The following is a 22,289-nucleotide window of genomic DNA, read 5'->3' as shown; positions in this document are numbered from 1 at the left end:
CCTTCAGCCTGTCTCTTCACATAGAGCTGACTGGGAGGGGAAGAGAAAGAGCATGGAAGAGTGCAGAGGACTCCATTCCTATGACGTCATAGCTTTAGTTGTTTTAAAGGTTTGGTCACCACAATTTAAAAAAATAATAATTTTATTTATCCACAGTAGTATTTAGCTATGCAGATACTTCTAATTTTATGCATGATCATCATTTCTCTTACTTTGGATAATCTAGTTTTATCTAATCTGATATCAGTGTTTAATTAATAAGCTGCATGCCTGGTTGTGCTGAAGTGACTGGGATCATTCTTTTATGTGTAAGAATAGGCTTGACCTAAACATCTCCTTACTTTGCAATACAACATGTAACAAGTTAATACACAATAAATATACTGAATTGTTTTTTATCATCAACATATTAAACCATGCATCAGAAACTGAGTAAAATAAAAAGCTTCAACATCAACTTAAAATTAAAGTTTTTTAAATTCAGCAACATAGTGATCAAAACATTAACACAAATTAAGATTCCACTATATAATTTATATATTACACACAGTCGGCCATAAAGTTGGAATAAAATATTTTTTACCTCTTTCAATTAAATGATTGTGACAATGTGATTTATTCTGGACCTGTATTTTTGTATTATTATTCTGGAAATGTATTAATTGATTAATACATTTCCAGAACAACAAAATTAAACCACAGTTAACAGAGGATTGTGTCTGAAACAAAATTATTTCAATTTATGGGCGACCGTGTATATACATCCAATCTCCCTATTGTCACTGATACACAATCCAGTCAGTATAGGCCCAATATGAGATATCAATATTGATATTGGTGCATTTTTGTTTTTGTTTCATGTCTGTTGAGCCAAGGAGGAGGGGTCAAGTTCAAATGTGTTTACAAACAGTAAGTGCCAGTTCCTGTGTAGTATGCCTTTAAGATGCATGAATCATGTTAGAGAGTGTCATGGGCAACACTGACATTTTGACAATGTTAGCAGATGTTGGATCATCACGTTAAATAAAACAGGTACTTCAACACAGCACTATTCTTTTCTCTTCAGGTCTACACACTGTATGATGTCCGCTTCTGAAACAACGATTTGACTGCGCTCTGCGGGTGTCAGGTTCTCTTGTCCTTCAAGCCGATCAGGACCTGCTTTTGCCGTGTGTGAAGACAGCCGATGTCACTCGGCAGCCGGGCCAGAGTGGCAGCTCCTCTCCCCGGGCCCCTGACAGGCCTGCAGAGCCTCATGATGGATGAGCACTGTCCATTAGCTGGCTTCACCTCTGACCAGTGCCAGACTACAGCTGACGCCTGCTCTACTCCCCGCTCAGCTCGGCTCTGCACGCCCCTCTAACCCCTCACTCACCGAGAGGGCTGCTGGAATTAAGCCATCACAGCACCAAGGGGAAAACCACAGTTGGTCATGAGAGGGGGGGGTGGAAAAATGAGGTGTCGAGGAGATTTCTTTTCCAACCTCATCCTTTATCTTATCTCCAGTGCAGCAATGACATTGTCAAAAGATGAGAGAGGGTTTCTTTGGGCTTTTACAGCCAAGCTTTTGTCATTGTCATCACGCTAACCCAGTGGGAAGTAGTGAACTACATGTCATTAAACTCGTTGTTTAACATTTTGCAGGTGCTTGCTGGTGATTGTGATTCCAGTATTTAATTTTTTGCGTACTTAATTACTGAAACCACAAACAGGATGTTTTAAAACTAAATTTTACCATAACTTATCTACTGTAGATGGGTTAAAGTAGCTTCCAGAACACTGCGCTAACCTTTAACACTTACTTTGTTAAAAGATCTAATAAGGCTCATTAAAGTTGAATTCATAATACTTAAAATGGGGAGTGATGCCAACAAATTCCATTTTAATGTCAGTGGAGCTGGCAGGCATAAGTGAGGAATGTGCTGTATCGTTGCATTTATCAGCCTAGTTGAAATGCCAAAAATATGCATCTGCTAAAACCTATTGCTACAATGACCCCATTTCTCTACTTGGAGAACATTTGAAATTAGCTTCTATTTAATGGAAACTACAGATATGTGGAAAAAAATATATATTTTTTGTTACTTTAAACTTGAGTATTGAAAAAAGGTTTCTAATTGAATGTGAACAGAATAGCAGATTCATGACCACCATTGAAGCAAAAGAAAACAGAAAAATTTGCAACATTCTGGGGATACTATACGTTTTCTCAGGTCCATCTTTTGAGTCTGACTCACTTTGCAGTTGCTCACCTCTTTCCATCATCTTGAAGTTTCTGCCAGTGCAACAACATGCAATTTTTACCCAGCGGGAACAGCATCCCAATGTACTTTATGTGAAAGTTCTCCATTTTTTTGATATTCTGAATATGACTCCGTTATAGCATCTCAATACAGGAAATCAAAATGATAAAAAAAAAACGTGTTGCAAAATGTATGATTTTGAAAAGTGATTTTGGAAAACACGAGTGAAAAATGTGCTGGAGAACTCACCGCACTCATCAGGGAGTCGAGTACACTGACAGCGAAGGCGGTGCCGCAGGCGAAGGGCTGGGTGAGGTACAGCTCTGTGTCTGGGTCGTCGTCATCATCTTGGTCCAGGAACTGAACGTTTGAGTCGTTCACTGAGAGAGGGGAGGGAGGGAGTTAGAGACGGGCATCGCGAAGAGGCACGAGCCAAAAACACACACACACACACACAGACACCAACACACCTGAGAGTTAAGAAATAAATAAGTGTTTATTTTAAGTTACATTTGAAAAGATTTGGTTATATTAACAGTTAAGTCTCAGGTATATATGTATTAATCCAGGCTTGCAATATAATGTAACATTAAATGCACATTATATTTTTTATACTTCTACGCAGATTTAAACCTCATTTCTTCCTTAATAAACATGTTTTAAATGTAAATGTTTTTAAAAATAAACTAAATTTTATGTGTGTGTGAGTTTATGTACATGTAGTGTGTAATTGTTTGGAAGGTTAAAAAAAAGTGTTCTACAGAAATTAGCCAGCATTTTGAATATCAAATCCACTGTATATCGCATGCAGGGTGCATTTAGTACATTAAGACAAACCACAACTTAAGGAGAAAATATTTAAGTATATTATGCATTCACAGTGATAACCATTGTAGAAGTCCCTAAAGTCCATAAACCATGCTTCTATTCTGCATTAGTACCTCAGTAGCCACTGTATCTTGATATATTGTAACACACAAAAACAAACAAATTCTCAGTCAAGAGACAGTGACTAGTCTGTGGACTATATATTCTAACATATGACTATTTTCACAGAAAAAATGGCATATAGGTATTTCTTTATATATCCAGTAAATATGGTAAATAGCGAGACTTCAACAATGGCTAATATGTCAAATGAGAAAACCATGCATATTAAATTCATGCTACGTTTTTTTAGAGTTTTTCTTGATGAATGTGTTTGTCACATTATCACCTTAAGAGAAATATATCTCAAATATTTACCTTTGCCCTGAAAGTCAAATTAAAGCCAGGTGACAACATACTTTTTTAACTCAGGTCTGCTAAATTAACTAAATGGCACAGTGTGAATGAAAATAATCCAAAACTGAAATAAAGAAGATCTTTTTTTGCATCTCATGGATGGCAAAATTGGTGGAGTAAAAAACACTAAGTGCTCCCTATGGTGCATCTTTTTTTGTGTGTGTATTTCTAGCCGCTTGGGCAGTAAAGGGTCTATGAACCAACTTTAAAAAAAAAGAGCATCACACAAGTTTTAGTTTAACTCCTCCGATGTCTGAGCTTCAGAGATAGGGTCTGGAGGAGAAGAAAAGCAACTGGAAAAAACATTTAAAAAATAAATAAACAGCTTAAAAGATGGTTTGATCTTGAGTTTTGTATTTTTGAAATCTGATTTCTTCCCAGGCTTCCTGTGCGCTGTGGAACAGAAATGTCAGTCAAAGAGACAAGGGGCTGATGCAAACGGGCCTGGGCCAAAGGAATGAGTCGGGGGGGTGTATGTGTGTGTGTGGAGGAGTAAGGGGGGTGGAGGAGAGGGGGGGTGTTGCTATGAAAACAGCCACAAGGACAGACTGAGCATGATCAAAAGCCTAGCGATGCTCTGCAAACGCAACTGGAGGAAAAAAAATACCCCCAAAACAAAACAAGAAAAAAAAAATCATTAAAAAGGGGCCAAAACAAGACAGTCAATTTCAACCAGAACGAAGAATAAAAATGTGTTCAAAGTGAAGCCATGGGAGCAGCGAGGGCCTTGACTGCAGCCAGATAAATCAAGACAAGCTGATGAGGAGCAGAGCGGCGGAGCGAGGGAACGAACGGCAGCAGAGGACAAAAGCTCGGCTTACCCAGCTCTGTTATCATTTGTATGTTGGTTCCACTTTTTTTTTCCTGAATGAGTGAAACCAATGGCAGTAGTTTGCCAGGTTTAGCTAATGGTGATGAGACAGCGCAGGGAAGGGGAGAAATGGTGTCGTTATTGAAACAGTTTCAAAGACTGCAATAAAGGCATTTCGCTGTCTCAGACTAGTCGTGTCAACCCTGGGATTTACACCGAGACATTCATGGTTGTCCGGTATCTAAAAGTAAAGCACCCTGGATTAGAGTGCACACTAGATACAAAGCCAGAGCTGTCACGCCGCTATACCACTACAACAACAATAAATTATTTCACGGTAAGACAGTGAAAGGGATAAACATGGTCTTATCCATAAACACACCTACTTTACACGCCACGCAAACAAAATTGATCATGCAACTCAGACGAGTCGTGTTTTTATGTTCCAACTAGACTTTAATCTGCCTCTGGCACTGTAAACTGAACAAATGACAATGTAATTACAGTATATGGTTCCAGTGAGACATGCAGCCAGGCTCCCCTTTTCACACAACACTGGAGCTTCTAGAGTTCGAGTCCAGGATGGCAACCAACATGGAAAGCATCTAGTTTTGATGATTACGTATGCGGTCAGCAGTCTAATGGGAGAGCCTCTCTGCAGGTAATGGCTGGCCCGGTTACAAGTAACATTAGGTAGCTCCTTTCTCTTTCTGGCCTTTTTCTTAGCTGGCCTCATGCTCCATTGCTCCCTAATTGGGTCAGGGGAGACAGAGTAGCCAGTCTCTGGTGCTTTAGAAGGCCCCTCAGAGATCTGAAAGTTTCATGAGTCCCCACCACCAGTGGGAATACAGCCACTGCCATTGTTATTAATAAATGGACCCATTTTGCAACCAAGGCAGTTTTTTTTCACTCTCTTCCTTTTTTCTCCCTCTCTCACCCTCTCCATCAGGCTGAGTTTCTCTTGAGCATTAGTGGACAAATTGCAGGACATGTAGCCGTAGTCCTCAAAATGCCTTTCTGACATCCTCAAGTTACATTTGTCCATATTGTCCCCAGAACAAAAATATTCAGGCCTTGCAGCTAACATTATCACCACTTGACAAGGAGCGAGCCAGATCCTTATAATTTACATTCGAATAGTTGGGCAAAAATTATGGCCAGCAACATGAAAGTGAACAAAAAATTCCCACCACATTCCCCAAGTCCATTTGACCTTGAATGAGTTGGAACTTTTGGTAGCAGCGTGACATTTAAGTCTTGGATTATCAGCGCTGTGTCTGCCAATGAGGAATGAGTTGATCTGAGGTTATTGGGTATGACATGCAATATTTGCATATGAGGTGGGTGTAAACAGCTTTACCTAGTTCTGTGATGATGGGGATGTTTGATCCGGTGGTGACGGAAGCCTGACGCACAAAGCCATGTACTGGACTGCTGTCTGGAGATGACCTGTCCATTCCAGGAGGCGTGAAACCTGAAATCAGCAAATAACATAACAGGGCGGCATTAAGACATTTCTTCAATCATAAAAAGGCAAAGAGTTAAACTGGTGAAAAAGGGAGTTTGAACATCTTTAGTTTATCTTTACATCTGTTTTTCCAAGCTTTCCTTTGTCTTTTTAAACTGATTATTTAGCCCAAAATTAATTGATATAGAACCTACAGAACACATAAAAGTACAGATAGTGCACTTGTGACAGAGAAATATAGTTTTTATCTAAAATAAATAAATACATTTAAACCATGTTATTCCCTATATAATCAAAGTCTGGTAGTTACTGAAATCTGCTAAGCTAATGAATCCCTGGTTTTAGCTGGGGTTTTATTTTTCTTGATTGGGCTACTGGTTTATTATTATGTGGATTATAAGTGCCATGATGGCAGTTTATTAAAACTGACATTTCTAGAGTTAACAGCTAGGGAATAGAATCAAACAATTTTAGTTCATTGTGCCACGGACATATATACAAGGTACGGTGGCTCATAATGACCACACAGGACAATCATTAAGTCAAATAATCTACAAAAATTAGGAGTTATGTTTGCAGCGGAGGTGAACCTTATTGCAGACAATGCAACATTTCAGTATTGCCAACAGGAATTCATTAGAGGACTGCATTGAGATTGGGATCCTGTGGGTTCTGTGGGACCAAATGCAAATGTGGTAGAAAGTGGGCGGTTTTAACTTTGCTGTGGGCTTGAACACACACATTGTAGGAGTGGGCAGTTATGGTCAGAAATCCAAAGGGAGCAGGATTAAGAAAATAGTTCTGCACAGTGCTCCAGTAGGCAGTAGTACTGTATATGTTACTTTTTTTTTTTTTAGCTATAGAAAAATGCCATCCATGCAAAAACCTATATGTCGCATAAGTGTGTTTACTGCAGCTGTATTACAAGTATAAGGTCATGACCTGGAACACTGTATCAATACCATTATACATAGTGCATGTCAGCCCACTCAGCATGAAGCTGTTGATGTGCGCTTTCTGTGTCATTCAAATGTGTGGATTGACAAAAAAGGAAGAAAGAGCAGGAGGAGGCTAAGTGAACAAGCCACCTGCCTAAAAATTGCAATACGGTTACGGTGCTTTTAGGGGTCAGCTAAGACATATTTAGCATTCACATCCCTCCATCAACGGGCAGACATAAATTTTATATGTTGTTCATTTTGTTACAATAAAATTGGTGAAGTGGATCCTGAAAACCTTTTATCGGAAATGGCGTGGCTCGGGACCATGAAATACAAGCGCAAGTGACAGCAGTATGAATTCACATGACTTCACATTTTTGCATTTCCTCAAAGTGACAAGTAAACACCTTAAATCTGTAATGCTATATGCATAATGCATCAACTGTGTTTTGACATCCATCATTTAGTGCTGACTACAGCAAAATGTCAGCTTATAGTGCCACCACCAAGGAAACATAATGCAGGGAATATATTCAGGTCACAAAGTTTTAAAAGGATTGCAAATTTTCTACGTATGTGAGAGTGTGTGTGCCTTTCCTGTCAAGAAACTCAATGAGCTGCTTACATTACAAAAGAGATCTTCCAGCCCTTTGCAACAGAAAAGACACCAAATAGTTTAGTACACAGCGGGAAGCACACACTGAACTGAAGCATGGATAATCATAACTCTTGTTATACCAATTATTGAACTTGGAAATAGCAGAGGTTTGACACTTCGAGTCAACCGGGGAGTACGAGTTCAGACAGTGCAAACATCATTTTGTCGATGTCCATAAAGGATGATGTTTACTCCACTGGAGAGTGACAGCAAGATTTTTGGATACGGCCTCTAACACACTGCTCTTATTGTATCATAGTGAACATGAAGCGAGTATGGAGCTGTAGAGGAACAGCTTCCGTTTTGCGCAGTGTGTACAGCAGAAAGTGAGAACAGCGATACATGAGGCCTGCTGCTGAGCTGCTTTCAAAACCTGTTAGGTTACAAGCAGCTCAAAAGTTGCAATGTAAGCTGGCGAGCTCCAAACAGAGAGCTGTATGTCTTCCTAAAATGGAGCCAGACTACTACAAAACCAGAGGAGCTAAAATGAATTTATTTCACTGATCACAGTCATGCTTGAAAAATACATCTATGGAAAAAAATGTATGACAGATAAAATATTCCTGTATCTCTTTATCCAATTACATGTTAATGTTGTTGTTGAAATGTTGAATTATTCAATTTCCTTTTTAATTGTTATTTTATAACTTGCAATGTTACCATTTCAGCATTCCCCAAAACAGGGCCAACTATAAGCGAGACCTCTAGAGGGCGCCCAACAATAATCAAACAAACAATAATCCCAAATATAAGCGATGATAAGCAAATAACATTTTTAACTGAAATATTTACCATCACAACAACAAATACAAACATTGTATTCAATGAATTCAAGCCTGTTTAATAATGAAAACGCTCTCAACTGTAAATAATACAAGTCACTGCGTTTATTTGTTTGTTTACAAAAGAAAACAATAAAGAAATGGTATGATTAAACTGTAAGCTAACATTCCACTTAAATTTTCTTGTGTTTAGTAGGAGATAGAGTAAAGCAGACTTGGGGAGGGCCCGTTCACTGGACCTTTTCAGGGGCCCAGACATTTCTGTGCGTGGGTCTGGCCTGGAGTGTCTCCTCTCCTGGCTGGCTGTAACCTCGTCTGTTCAGCTACAATGTACAATAGACAAGTGAGATCTGGGTTACAGACCCCCTTATCCCTGTAGCCCCCCGGGCACAGCTATGCTCTGTGGTTGACTACATGCTACAGCAGCCGTGAGAAGCTCTCCCCCAGGAAAGCACATGTTTACTTATTCATTTGCACCTTCTTGTTTTAAATTCCACAGACAGTGTGTGAATGGGAGCATCGCTAGGAGGAAGGAATCCCCAAAGCAATACCTATGATACAATAGCAGTGTCTGGGTATGTGCGTGTGTTTCCTTGTGTATGCATGATTGCATGTCACTGTGGTGTGTATGTGTGTGTGTGTGTGTGTGCCAGGGTGTGTGTGTGTGTGTGTGTGTGTGTTTTCTAAAGTGAAGTATTTATCACTGAAATGGGTGGTTGATGTAAGACCCAATTATTGATGACAATAGGCTCCATCCATCGACCCTGGGAGAGGATATAGGCTAGTGGGCTTCCATATTGAGGTGGCTTTCTGTGAATACTGCTCCCCAGAGCGGCGTGCTCTAAGATTTACCCCTGCTTATTGTTCCTTGGTGGCACCGCTATCGACAGCACATCACTCACTCAAGGCTGGAGAAATAACAGCATTGGCATTCTCCTAAAACATGTGGAAGTGCTCTGCACTAAAAAATAACGGCCTCTTGGACCTTCAACTTTGATTTGTATTTACAACAGTCACTGTGGTGGCACTAAATAGTACTGAGCTCAAGGCATGTCATGTCTTTGGGGCTAATCATAAACTGAGGATTACCTGCGTGGATAAATTGTGTTGGCACGGATGTCTGTATGTGTGTGTTACACGCACGAACACATGTGCATACGCATTGAAACACGAAGGCGTGTGCGTGCATGTGTCGCTGTTTTGTTGTGACTAATGAGGAGCAGCTGAATTGGCCTGCCTGGTGATTTGTACTAGCTGCTTAATGATGATGAGGCCTGATGGGATGCCAGGTTCGTGTGTTTGTCTGCAAACATCAACAATCTGTTCCAGACGATCTGCCAGACACCAGATCAGGGGGAACAACATCAAATGACACAGTCATGTTGATTACATCATTAAAAAGTATTATAAAGGAGGTTTAGCAGCATGTTATTACCAGGGACAAGACTGAAATCATTGGAAAATTATGTGTAGTAAACACTCTTCAAAGGCTTGATGAGGCAATCAACACAATGTTTTGTGTGCGCACTTCTTCAGTAGTACAGTAAAGTCAGTTTATAGATGCCACTTACCACAAACTTGCAGAGTATTTCAATTATAAACACTTAGTAGAATCTGTGCTTGACACACTAAATCCCTCCCTCCTGTGTGGCCCTCTCTCAATCTTTTCTCTCTTTGACTACTGCCTTTCCTCCCAGCCAAACCTGTCCCCTTTGGGCAGCAGTGCACATGGAGTGTAATAGGACGCTCCTTACCTTGGGAATTAGCCTGTAAGACCCCGATGCTGTCATCAAACTGCATAGATTTGATGTTGAGTGATGCCAAGATACATTCCTTATCCTGCAGTGAGGCATCTTCGATATTGTTCTGATTGGCTGACAGTATTACGCACATGTCGCAGAGGTTGATGTTGACAGCCCTTAAATCTGCCCGACTTAATGGCGTACCCTTCAGGGTGAGGAGAACAGAGAGAAAGAGCAAGACAGAGCGAGAGAGAGAGAGAGAGAGAGAGAGAGAGAGAGAGAGAGAGAGAGAAGGCAAAATGCACAGAACAGACAGACATAGGGGAGAGAAAAACAAATTTAAGAAGTGAGCGGAGTGGAGCTCTGGGAAATTAGTTAACGAGTATTCTTGTTTTGAGGCGATGACATTCCACTGATCTAACTGGGCATTGGAGAATCAGAGACATGGACTAATCTAAAGGCTAGCCTGCGCTGAGGGCTGTGTTTGGGATTCTCCTCTGATCATCAGTCAAGCCAGGCCTAACAAGCTCTAAGGCAGCAAGCCACGCCATCTGTGATGGGCACTGCAGCTGCAACGCACATAAACTCCATTTTGGATGTGCAGGATGTGTCACTGCTCTGGAAAAGGGGGCTACGCTCTCATGGAGTGATCATTCAATTGAGTAATGTGTGATCAAATCAAACTGACAATCCCTCTCAGGATTTCAATGTGCATGTCATTTCCAAATGTCAATGCGTTGGTAGTAGAATTGTGGTTTAAATGTATTTTTTATTGCAGTCAAGTGGTACACTCACAGGTAAGATGGAGACCTTAGGGAAGTTGTGTAAAGTCTCCCACTCTCTCCGCAGGTAATCCAGCGAGCCCACAAAGACTATTGGTTTTAGCTCGTGGTAATGGAAGTTGCTGGCTCTTAAAGGCATCACCAAGTTTCGCAGCCCCACTAAAGCGGACGTGACATCCCCAAATATACAGACCACCACATGGCCGCTCAGTACTGTCATGGAGGCTTCACTCCGGGTCTGCAGGGAACAGAGGGGATAAAGGGAAGGGAGAGAAGAGCAGAGAGAGAGGGATGAGGAGGAGGGCAGACAGAGAACAGAGGAAGAGACACACAGAGACAAACACATAATTTACAGAAAGTAATGAGAGCTGTTAACAGAAAACTGGTTTCTGTGCAAAAAGTGACACATTCTAGTTCTAACCAGGTTTAAAAGGCTGTTAAACTGTTATAAACCCATATTAAATAGTTTGTTAACCAAGTATTTAGCTGAATTCTGTATTTAATCCATTATTGCTATTCACACAAACACAAAAGTTTGGTTAACCACTATTCTGTTTATAAGCAGTTTATTGAATTATCAGAAATAGGAAGTTTACAGAACAAAAAAAAAAACATGTGGTCTTTTTTTCAAAGGGCAGTTGATTCAATCAGGCTGAAAAATGCAGTTTGTAAGATTTTAGGCACATACAGTATGTATGACTAGGACCCTGTCATAAACCAGAGAGGTATAAATAAACAAAGCTCCTCCACTGTATGATGTTAGTGTTGAAAAAGAACAATGCAATGCCCTGCTTTCAAGATCTGTCGTCTGTCGCAGCAGCTTGATGTGCATTCAAATGCAAGTTTGAGTGTACGTTAAGTAAACTAAACGCTACTATGATCCCAGTTGGTTTGAAACTAAAACTGAAACATTGTCTATTGGGGACATAAGAAACTAAGAGCATCAAGGGACCACTGCTGTAAATTACAGCATACTTTCAGTTAGTTACCCGATGTGGTGGATTAAATGTTTTTGAGTGTGGAATATTTTTTGTTGTTGACCTAAATCATACAGGAACATCTTTCAGCTCCCCTTAATTTTTTTTAAATGCTTAAATGTGAACTTTACAAATGAGTGTGCCTTATTTATTTTTTATTTTTTTATTATTATTTTTTTTTACATTTGATTTGGACAGGGTTAACCCTGCCCAAACAAATTGTGCACTGACAGAAATGCTTACAAACTGCCTTGTTAAAACATCTGAGCAAACCCATGCGTGGAGTGTTGAGATGCTGTTCACAGATCCTTGGTGGATATATTAAAAAAAACAATAAACTCACCTTGAAACAACAGAGAGGCAGTGAGAGAAATTTCAATACATATTAGTATGTGATTGTGTTACTACAATATTGAGGGGAAACTTTGGCTCCCGAGCATACTTACTTTAACTTTTTTTTTTGTTGTTGCATATTCTATTATATTTTAGAGGTTTTTGCAGTTTCACAGTTCTTCGACTCCCACTCACCAGGATGACTTTTTCGATGTCCTTTGATGGGCACCAGTGAAACATCCCTGTCGAGTCATACCTCTTCACGTTCATGTCCATGCTCTCGATTTGTTCATTTCCAGGAATTAGAAGGGGATCGTGCCGACTGGGAAAACAGAACAATTTATTTATGTTAGACCATTTTGTGAAACAACTGCAGCCTTGTGGATGAAATGGTAACACGAAAGAAGCAAAAGACCACCTGGGTTGGTTGAGATCTACACTGCCTATTCATACAATGTATCAAAAGTCCATCACATTCTCAGAGTGTTAGACTTTCCACTGCAATACATACTGTAGGTCCCATAACAACCATATCATTCCTCCATTCCTTCTTGTCCTTGATGTCAAGTCATCAGAAATCTCAAAGACCCGGGTGCTCGCAGTGGTGCAGAGAACAGCAAGACGTGAGTGCTACTGACTGAATGGCATGACAACACAAGGCCAATTACCAGCTTTTACCCTCTCTTCCAGCTCCTGACGCCATGCGGCGCAAAGAGTAAAAGCTCCAACAGGCTCGCACTTTAAATATTTCAGGAATTTGCCCAATCACATTTTGCTTTCCCAACTGATGGCCATTAATGTTTCAACAGCATGTCACAACCAAACAGGCTAATCCACAGCAGTGGGCTGCTGAGTTTTATCCGGTGTAACACTGACCATGAAAGGGCTCCTGTCAGTCCTGTTATACCGTCTCCCTTGTTCTTGCATTTATCCTACAAGACGTGTTCTCACAGGCACTCCACAAAATTTTATCCAAAACACTGAGTCAGGATAAACTGCAGAAATTTAGTGCCGCTCCTCAATAAACAGTGCTTGTTTAACAGCAATGCAAATGTAATTTATTTACAATTCAACCCAAATAATGAAATCCTTGGTTAAAACAGTACTTTACAGACTCCAAAAACAGGGAACTGCAGAGAGGCAGACATTTGAGTAATATGGGAGAAAACATCTCAAGAATTTGACATACATCTCTCTCACTATCACTCTCTCTATCCTCTATCAACACTGTCATTCACTGACAAGGCTTTGATGTTGCCTCTTCCTTCAGCCTGCATTTGGGTTGCATACCAATGCAGAAAAGTAAAAGTTAAAAAAAAAAAAAAAGCTGTCAATTAGCCACCCTCTCTCTCCACCTCTCTTCCCTCTATCAGTTAGTGCAGGTGATAATAACACTGACAGCATTTAGTGTTTTTACACTCAGCCTGAATCTTTCATCCAGAGCCGCGTGTTGCGCCAATCAACTCCACAGAGCCCCGTCACTTCAATCTGCTCAGCTCTGCTCGCCTCCACACAGGGGCTGACTGGCGCATGCAGGCGGGCTGCCGCTCCAGCTCTCTCTGCCAAGACAGCTATCTTTCACAGAGCTGTCAGCGGTGTGACTGGCAGCCTGTCACAGGCTCCACACACCTCCTTCTCCCTCTGCCTTCTCCCTGCCTCGGGTTGAACCTACCACAAGACTCGGGGAGAGCAGACATGACGTCTGTGCCACAGTGCCACGCCCAAGGGATATCAGCTGCGGATGATAGTGTGACATCTTCCGCGATTGGATGCATGTCGTCAGTCATGACCCGTCAAAAAGGTTTGTGGGAATGGTGTTAATGCCAGGGTGGCAATGCAGCTTATTAGCACGGTGACACGTCAGGTTGGCAGCAAATTAATAACACATCCATGAAGAGGATAGGTCAGCCAGGATGCAAAGTGTGATTACATGTCACTCTTAGTGTTTGAAAATTACTTTTTTTGAAATATGCAATTTCTACCTTTTATTTAAATATTTAATTTTTTTTTTTAGAACGTATATCCTTTATTTGAAATTTCCCAACCAAAAATATATTCACTAAATTTAAAAAATAAATAAATTCACAGTTTGGATCCCAAAGCAAACATTTCCCCGGGTGAGATACAGTATTTTATCTGATGCACTTTTATATAGGACAAATATTTCCCTTACAGCATGTCTCACTCCAGTGTCTCACCCTCTCTCTCTTTCTTCCTCCCTCTCTCCCTCCCTCAGTATATATTTCAAACAGAGTTGAGTTATTCCAGTGTATCACTCTACAGTCACAAGCTGGGGATGGGCGTGCTCCCCCAATCCCTCTCTGCCAGACTACGAAGGCAGCCTCTTGCTTTGAAAATTTTCCCCATCATGCAAACTGACAAAGGCATGCTTTTCAAAAGCCCACAGCCAATCTGTTGATCATTATTTATTTACAAAGGCCTTCAGGCTGCAAGTCCTGTAAAAACCATACTTGATACGTATGCTCGCTCTCTTGCTAGCTCTCTACTGTGTTTTCCCCCTCCTTGCTTGTAGAATAAAGTATCCCTAAGGCTACCTCAAACAATCACTTTTCATTGTGCATAAAATCCACCTTGTAAAGCACAACTGTTTAATATATATGGTGTTATATGTTGACGGGGGCAGCTGTGAAGGGGGGCTGTGGACTGTGATGGGTAATTTGATGTTTTGCTGAGGGCTAAGACTGTGAAAAAAAAAACCCTACACCTATAACAGAGGACCTGTCATCCCAGTACCCAAGAGCCAGCAGAATACAGAAGCACCCCTAAAGCAGAGAAAACTTTGACACCGCTTTGAAGCGTTTTCAAAACTGAGTAAATAACTCGCAAGAATTATTATCACTGTGAGATCAAAGCTAAGATGCATATATTACATGGCAAACAGGGACCATCTCCTAAGCAAAAAAGGAAGAGAAGAAAAGGTTTTGTGCTTTAAGTTAGGCAAACTAAACAGCCTTTTAAACAAGCAGTTAGCTGGAAATGTGCCAATGTCTAGTTGTTTTTGTAGCAGTTTTTTCCCTCTGAGCAAGGGCATCTAAAATGATGCTCTGTTCCAAACTAGACTGAAGGGTATGACTCTGTGTTGGGCTAATGGTTCGGCAAGTGTGAAGGCTTATTAAGCGCTTGTTTTGTGGAGAACTGAGGGGGAGGCCGACAAGTATTCTGGACAAAATCACATAGGCAGAAAGAGGAACTCTGCCTAAGGGAAGCTAGCAGGACCAACATACAAAGAACTCGACTAGAATGTAAGGAAAAACAGATTAAATAATTAAATAATAGAAATAAAATAAAAAAATGTATTACTCATATTTGCATGAATTGAACTACAAACATGCAATGGATATATTTTACTTTTAGGGATTTAAATTCCATCTAAAAAATATTTGGAGTAATTTATTTTCACACGTAATTCAGACACAGGAGTTTCTACTGCAGTGCAGCTTCACTGCGTAAATACTAACAGTGACAAGTGTGTGTGACAAAGAGCACACAGCTCTCGCTTTAGATTTTCCTATTGTAAATTCATAGAGATGACAGCCATAACACTTACTCTCATTAAGAACAGTGCAGCGTAGCTATGAGTGTTCCTGTCCTGTTAGATCTTCCCCACCATGCCTTCATCCTGCCGTCCCAATGCACGCAGCTCGGCCTCCCTGTATTTCCATGCTGTCTTGTAGCTAACCCCGCCTCGCAGCCAGAGGAGCACAAAAACCTACCCCTTTTATCTTTCAAAATCAATTAAGAGCAATTTAATTCCAGAGGACAGGATAAAAGGAAGGTAATATTTGAATTCATATTTGATTGTGATGATACATCTCACATATGGCCTTAAGTACCAGAAACAGTACTCACAGGGGCTCCCACAATAGAGGAGTAGCCTGAGGGCAAAGTAACCATGCAGGTCCTTCTGATTGGTTGCTGGTGTCATTAGTGCCAGCATTGTTTAAGGAGCACATGTGGACCAGACCGGAGGAGGTGACAGCTGGGACTTTAAAGCCAGAGGAGTTTTCAAAGGGCTCCTCACAGCCGCTTTTCATGACAGAAATATTATTTCAGCTCTGTCATTAACAGCTGACAGCATGCCATCCTAAACAGCCACTGCCTAACAGGGCACTTCTCCTCTCGCTTTCTCTCACAGAGTTTCTTACCTCCTTCTTCTGCCAACCCTAATTTGCCCCCTCCCATCCATCCAAACTCCCACCATCTCACCATCAGCAGCATCCGCCTCTGAAGTATCGCTCACACACATCTCTCCATCCCTTCCTCCCTCCCTCCCTTCCCTTCTTCCCTGTATCTGACTTCCTCTCACTCCCCATTTGAAGTGCTGGAAGGAGAATAAAATCAGCGTCTCTTACCTCATCATTTTGGGCGAGCAGTTGGGTGAGTTTCGCATCCCTCCGTTCCGCTGCTTTTTTTTGGGCGAGATAGTTGATGGATGCTCGTCTTCAACTGCAAACACATGCACAGAATGTCAGAATAGAGACCCATCGTTGGGAAAGTGTGCTGGACCTGACATGAAATTAAAAAAAAAAAAAAACAATCAATCAATCAATCATTGCAAACAAAAAATTGAACAGAAGAAAAGGAAAATTAATAATTCAGTGTCAAGTTGAGAAAATATAGAGAAAGCATTAGTAACGGACAATGGTAAATCTGAGAAAGGCAGGAGAAAACCACGGAGAAAAAAATATTTACGACCTGGAAATGTTTAAGAAGGCTCATATCCCAAAACCCCCATATTTTTTTAAGGTGCGCTTTTACAGGGCCTTCAGTAACACACTACTGCATCTGTTCAGTACACCCGCTAAAATGTGCAGATGGTTGGTCCACTAGCAGTCTGCATCAGAGTGACCATGCTTACCTACGCCATTAATTGCCATGTGATGGTTCAGACTGTCATTGTGGGGCACGGGCAAAAGCAATGACAATGAGATAAATAGAGGTTATGAAGATGGATATTGAGTGGGTTGTTTTATTTTTACCAAAACTATCTGAACCCCACCCCATCATTCCAGCACTATCTAAAGCGCACAATGGCTCTTCTACAGATCTACCTCCATGCCAAGAGAACACTTAGTACTCTACACACATCACTAGAGACAGGGCACGAATTAGTGGACTATGAATATCGAAAGCAGCTAATAAATACACATCATCCTCCAGTAGAAGAAGGTCAGGACTCGTCTTAAAAGCTTAAATGAAAAATTAATTATTTATGTAAGATTGAATAGTCCATTTTTATGTTTGACGCTTTGGTGTGAAGCATTTGCAGGACGATGAGCCGCAGCCACAATGTTTTTTTTTTAAAGAATATTTTTGATCAGATTCAAGTTCAGCTTCCTGTCATCTGTGTTCTACTGCGTTGAGAAATGGGGGAGAAAAAAACACTATTTTTCAAACTTTGCTTGAGTCCCAGTCAGACAGAGAGGACGAGAAAGAGCAGCCAGATTGAGGCCAGGCCCAGTCGTCTGAAGATTTCAGGCAAGCTAACAGTAGTCTGATCTTCACTACTGTCTGTGAGTTTCAAGAGCTTTCAGACAGGCACCCAGATACTCTTATCCACTCTGCACTCTCCCAGCGCAAATGCCAAGTGCACCGTCACTTCAAACCCGTATTAGTCCTTTGGTTAGAAATCAATAACACAGCATGATATTAGTGCAAATCAATGTGCACGCTGCAAGCCGTGATTATTCCAAGCATGTGGAAATTCATTATTGTCTGAGCACCCGTCCCAGGCTGTCACCTAATTCTGCTAATAAAAGATAAGAAATATGACTTTGCCTTCTAATAAAATGTCATTCTCTGACATTTCCTTTATGCAATTGGGCATTCGGAATAGCTAATATCACAAGCACTTTCCACTTTACAAATAATTCTCTCTCTAATGTACTTTGAAAATACCACATCAGGAAATATGCATTCCTCAACATATTGTTAAACAGACTCCTCCTGGTTTAAACTTAATTTGTTGACAGCAGAAATATAACACTTCTCATTTACACCCGTAACAATAAAAGTAAATGCCTTCCGAGCACTGGGCATTAAAGCTTTTACAGTAAATGATTAAAAACTTGCAGCTCATAACTTTTACAACAATTCTGAAAATAAATGATAAGCAACTCTTTTGTGTCAATTCTAAATTCACATTTTAGCACTCCTCAGTTTGGAAGTCACCCAATGTAGACAGCACATTGCACGAGCAGGCAAATCCGTGCAAAGCAGCAGGAGCAACAACAGCAGCAGCTCCAGCAGAGTGAACCGTCATGCAGCAAACAACACAAAATGAAGGGACGGGACAGGCGGGGTTACTGACTGATGCATCCCGCTTAGGGGGCAACCTACAGTGCCTACTGTGACTGAGCAGCATGGCATTACTGGGGTGGTAGCGGTATTTCACCGGTAGACTGCGGGCCCGGTTCAGCCGACTCTCAGCCAGGGATCTGGCCGCCACATCTCCTGGACCTGAAATACTGAGGCGCAGTTGCGAGGGGTCAGCCCCAGGCCCCGGCCCCATGGGGAGCAGGCTTCCTTTACGGTTATTAACAAGGGGGATGTTGAGTTTGCCCGGGTTGAACAGGGGGTCCTTGTTGGGGTGCAAGTTGTTGGGAAGGAATGCATTTGAGGTGATGGAGGTGGAGTTGCAGCCGGTGGTTTTAACTGATCGGTTTTGAAAAGATGGTCTAACTTCATCCATTACTGTCAAACAATGGAGAATAAAAAGTGTAAGAGAGCCTGTGTTAATGCTTTTGGATGTGTTAGTAATTATAGTGTTAAACTGTAGGAATATTGTTTGTTTTTTTGCTGTATTTGTTTAAATTATAAAATTGTTTTATCAGTAATTTCAGGGGAAATCTAAAACAAAATTCATAATTTTACTGTACTTGACTGGAAAAAAATGTTACAAATAAAAGAGTGATAATTAATTAAAAAGCTGTATAAGAATCAAACACTTGATTTCGTGAAAAAAGATTGTAATCTCTCTCATTTCAGTTTTGATTAAGTGATTTCAGAAAGCCAAAAATTCCTGCCATAAAAGCAGGGATCATTTATCATTTCATTTTTCTAAAAAACTGGTGATGAAACTCCAGCGTCTCTTATCTACTTGGCACACGCTCCGACTGAAATGTTCACAGTGACATTTACTTTGCATTTGTGACAAACATGAATTAATAAGAAGCCTCTCCGTTTATTTCTCAGTTGCGCTACACTTTCTGTTAGAACAAAGCTGAGACACGGCTTGGCTTAAGCCAGTCAAATCCAATCAGATATTGTGTTATTTCAAGCATAATGTGTAGCACAGTACTTTCACTTCAACAAATATAAAACTAGAACTAATAATTTATAATATTACTAATTCAAAAACTTTGTATCATTAAACATTTAAAGGATTCATTTTGAAATGTGTACAGAAATGTGGTTAGATTCCAGACTAAAAATGCAGTCATTTTCTTCTCCAACAAGATGATTTTGTACTGTAACTTTGACAGTATGTGACAGTGATGGCCTGCTGTGTCTGATATGAAAATAAATACTCTTATGCATGTAGAAACTCACATACAACTGGTGTTCACCCAGCCAGCCGTCCCACCAAACACACACACACACAATCTGACTGAGGCTGCAGAGTCACCCCGTATGTTTGCATGTATTGAAGTGGCTGTAAAGTTGAATGGGAGAGGAGTCCTGTTCCTCCCTTTGGTAGAAGGGTGGTTGGTTGGTTGTTTGGAGGAGAGAGCATGCTTGGGTGGCCCCGGGCGATAAACAGACGTTTATCCCAGCCGTCAGCTGCCTCCTTGATTTACGGGGCGCCACCGATAGCTCCTGGATTCATCTGGCCCTTGTCAAACACGTGCAGCGTTAGAGAGCGCTCACCCGCCCTGGCAGGTCCACTGTGCATCCTGAACAACCCAGACGGCAACTGTCCCTTCCTGAAATGCTAATCACATGACGGTACTGTCCCGCATGCAAACCTTATCAGATCGTCGTGACCCAATGTAAACTGGATGATGAGGCGGAGGAATAACAAGTACAAATGTTTACTTTTGTATGTGAGCTAAGCTGGCTTTGCCTTTGCAGTGTTTGCTGCATGAGCAAGCTTTGTTCTTCATCTGCATTGCAACCGCATGAAAAAGCTTTTTATGCCATGCATTGTGGTTTTAAAACATATAAAAAACTATAGCCTGTTATTATGACAATTCATTTTAGTTCTATGAGGCAGCCACTTTTTTTCAGAGGAAAGAAAAAATGTCGTCAATATCAATATTCTTAAGAAGGACAAATACATTGAATAAAAATATACATATAAAATGTGAGCGTTGACATAAAGCATTTCAAAACTATAATTTATTCTTAATCAGTAGAGTAAGAAAGTAAAGCATTTAAAATTTATTTTACAGAGATTTACCTAAATTGCAATCAGCTTTGAATCGAACGCCAGCCTCTTTCTGACTCCCACTGTTCCCTGGTGTTGTAGCGCCATCTGCTGCTACAGGCAGCACAATACAAAAAAAATTATTTTATGGAACTACAAGGTATTATCAAACACAAAATAATTCCTTTTCAGTTGCTAAAATACCAGGAACTCATTACTTTTTTAAATTTCCTGTTGAAATTATAAGTTTAAATTAAAATAAATAGGTTAAAATAAACAGTATGTATGAGTAAAACATTGAATTTAGCACTGGTCAAACTGTGAGTTTACTTTGTCTCTGTTAAAGACAACATCAGTATATTCTTAAGGAATAAGGGATAACAAAGCAGATACTAAAGCAAAGCATTAGTTCTAATTATGTCATATGACACAGTGAGGGGTCTAAAGTCTAAACACAGAGCTGGAGCAGAATGGAGAAGGACAGAGAAACACACTTACGTGATCTGACATATCCATTATACTTATATTTGGCTGAGGAGAATGCAAAGACAAGTGGCAGGTCACACAGGAGGAGAAAGGATGTAATGAAAAAGGCACATTAGGATATAGAGACATCAACATAAGAGCGGTGGATGGAAGTTAAATTAAATCAAGTATTACTAGTGAAAGGCATGAGCGCATGAACCAAAAATTAAAGGTACAAAACCTAATGGAAAAAAACCTAATGTAGTGACGATTACAGTACAGCATGATGGGACAAAATGGGCAGACAAGAGAATGAAATGAACTGTCCATTTTCAGAGTGAGCCATGCTTTTAGGAAAGTGTAGTAAACCTGTAATGAGATGTAATGACAGACTAATGGCTGATTTTATTAAAGAAAAATCGCAACAACAAAAAAAGCTACATTTGAGGTCGCACAGTTTCAGTGGTCAATTCAACAACGTAATGAGTCTTTTTTTTTTCTTATTCATTAAATGCTTTGAATGTTTTACATTTTGATTTAAATGTGATAAACATTGTGAGGTCTGTAGATAGAACAGAAAAAGCCACCATGGGGAACAAAGGCAACAACTACATACTTGTCGCATGTAGATGTTTGAAACACAGACAGCAGACACTCGCTACTCAAAACAGCCGCACTACAAGAGCACAAATGCAAAGACGCTTGATCTTTACATGCAGCCCACATCTATTGCACAAATGGAATTTTTCTTTTTAAGGGAATTTTTCAAACATGGGTCCAATGCTACACTTTGAAATCTCTTGGGATGTTCTTAAGAAAGGTTGACCAATGTCTCCACTTATGCCAGAACTATTAATTATCTAGAATTACAGTTTATGACCTTGACTGAAGACTGGTACTGATAGAAGTACTGCTACAGTGTGCACTTGAACTGAGCTCTGAGATGCTGACACTCCCCACTCTTTCCCAGAGTCTCTTCCAGCAGTAAAGGTCACAGTGAGGGCCCAGGGCTGGCCTATGACACAGATCCTCAAACAGGGACCCACAGTGGCCCTGGCATCTGTCTCTAGCAATCTGCCCGCACCGCAGAGGCGGCAGACTAACTGGCTAGCATCTGGGGCGTAGCGAGGCGGCATAGGACAGAGGGTGGGTGGGTGGGGGACCAAGCCTGCCTGGTGGACAGGAGCTGTCAGGGCAAGTTTGGTGATGGACCAGCAGGGCTGGGAAAATGAAAATGCAAACATAATTTCCGTGTCAGGATAGATAAGGTCCCCAGCAATGAGATGCAGATGCACACACATGCACAGACACAGAGATACAAGTGCATGTTGTCACACACATATGACGCACACATGCACGCACACACACACACAGCCCAGAAGGCCGCGGACTAGCCGAAAGCATCTCCCGAGTC

At 40.8% G+C, this 22,289-nt stretch overlaps 1 protein-coding gene across 11 annotated transcripts in view; it reads right to left on the bottom strand.

Annotated features, from left to right (window-relative positions):
* kcnma1a (potassium large conductance calcium-activated channel, subfamily M, alpha member 1a) overlaps nt 1-22,289 on the bottom strand; it is a 153,396-nt gene that overhangs the window by 10,585 nt on the left and 120,522 nt on the right. For 5 of the 11 annotated variants that reach the window (XM_059359557.1, XM_059359562.1, XM_059359559.1 and 2 more), the window contains 7 exons: nt 16,395-16,488; nt 12,217-12,343; nt 10,725-10,949; nt 9,942-10,134; nt 5,699-5,812; nt 4,349-4,432; nt 2,493-2,623 (listed from right to left, as the gene is read on the bottom strand). In XM_059359557.1, the coding sequence (XP_059215540.1) occupies nt 2,493-2,623; nt 4,349-4,432; nt 5,699-5,812; nt 9,942-10,134; nt 10,725-10,949; nt 12,217-12,343; nt 16,395-16,488 (968 nt within the window). Of the gene's footprint in view, nt 1-2,492; nt 2,624-4,348; nt 4,433-5,698; nt 5,813-9,941; nt 10,135-10,724; nt 10,950-12,216; nt 12,344-16,394; nt 16,489-20,443; nt 20,525-20,908; nt 20,942-22,289 lie in introns of all 11 variants that reach the window. The other 6 variants (XM_059359560.1, XM_059359563.1, XM_059359566.1 and 3 more) reach the window with 2 other exon arrangements.

Source organism: Centropristis striata, chromosome 20 (assembly GCF_030273125.1).
Source record: "Centropristis striata isolate RG_2023a ecotype Rhode Island chromosome 20, C.striata_1.0, whole genome shotgun sequence".
In the NCBI taxonomy this organism is placed as follows: domain Eukaryota; kingdom Metazoa; phylum Chordata; class Actinopteri; order Perciformes; family Serranidae; genus Centropristis; species Centropristis striata.
Note: the sequence above shows the minus strand (reverse complement) of the source record. Positions and strands in the feature narration are given on the sequence as shown.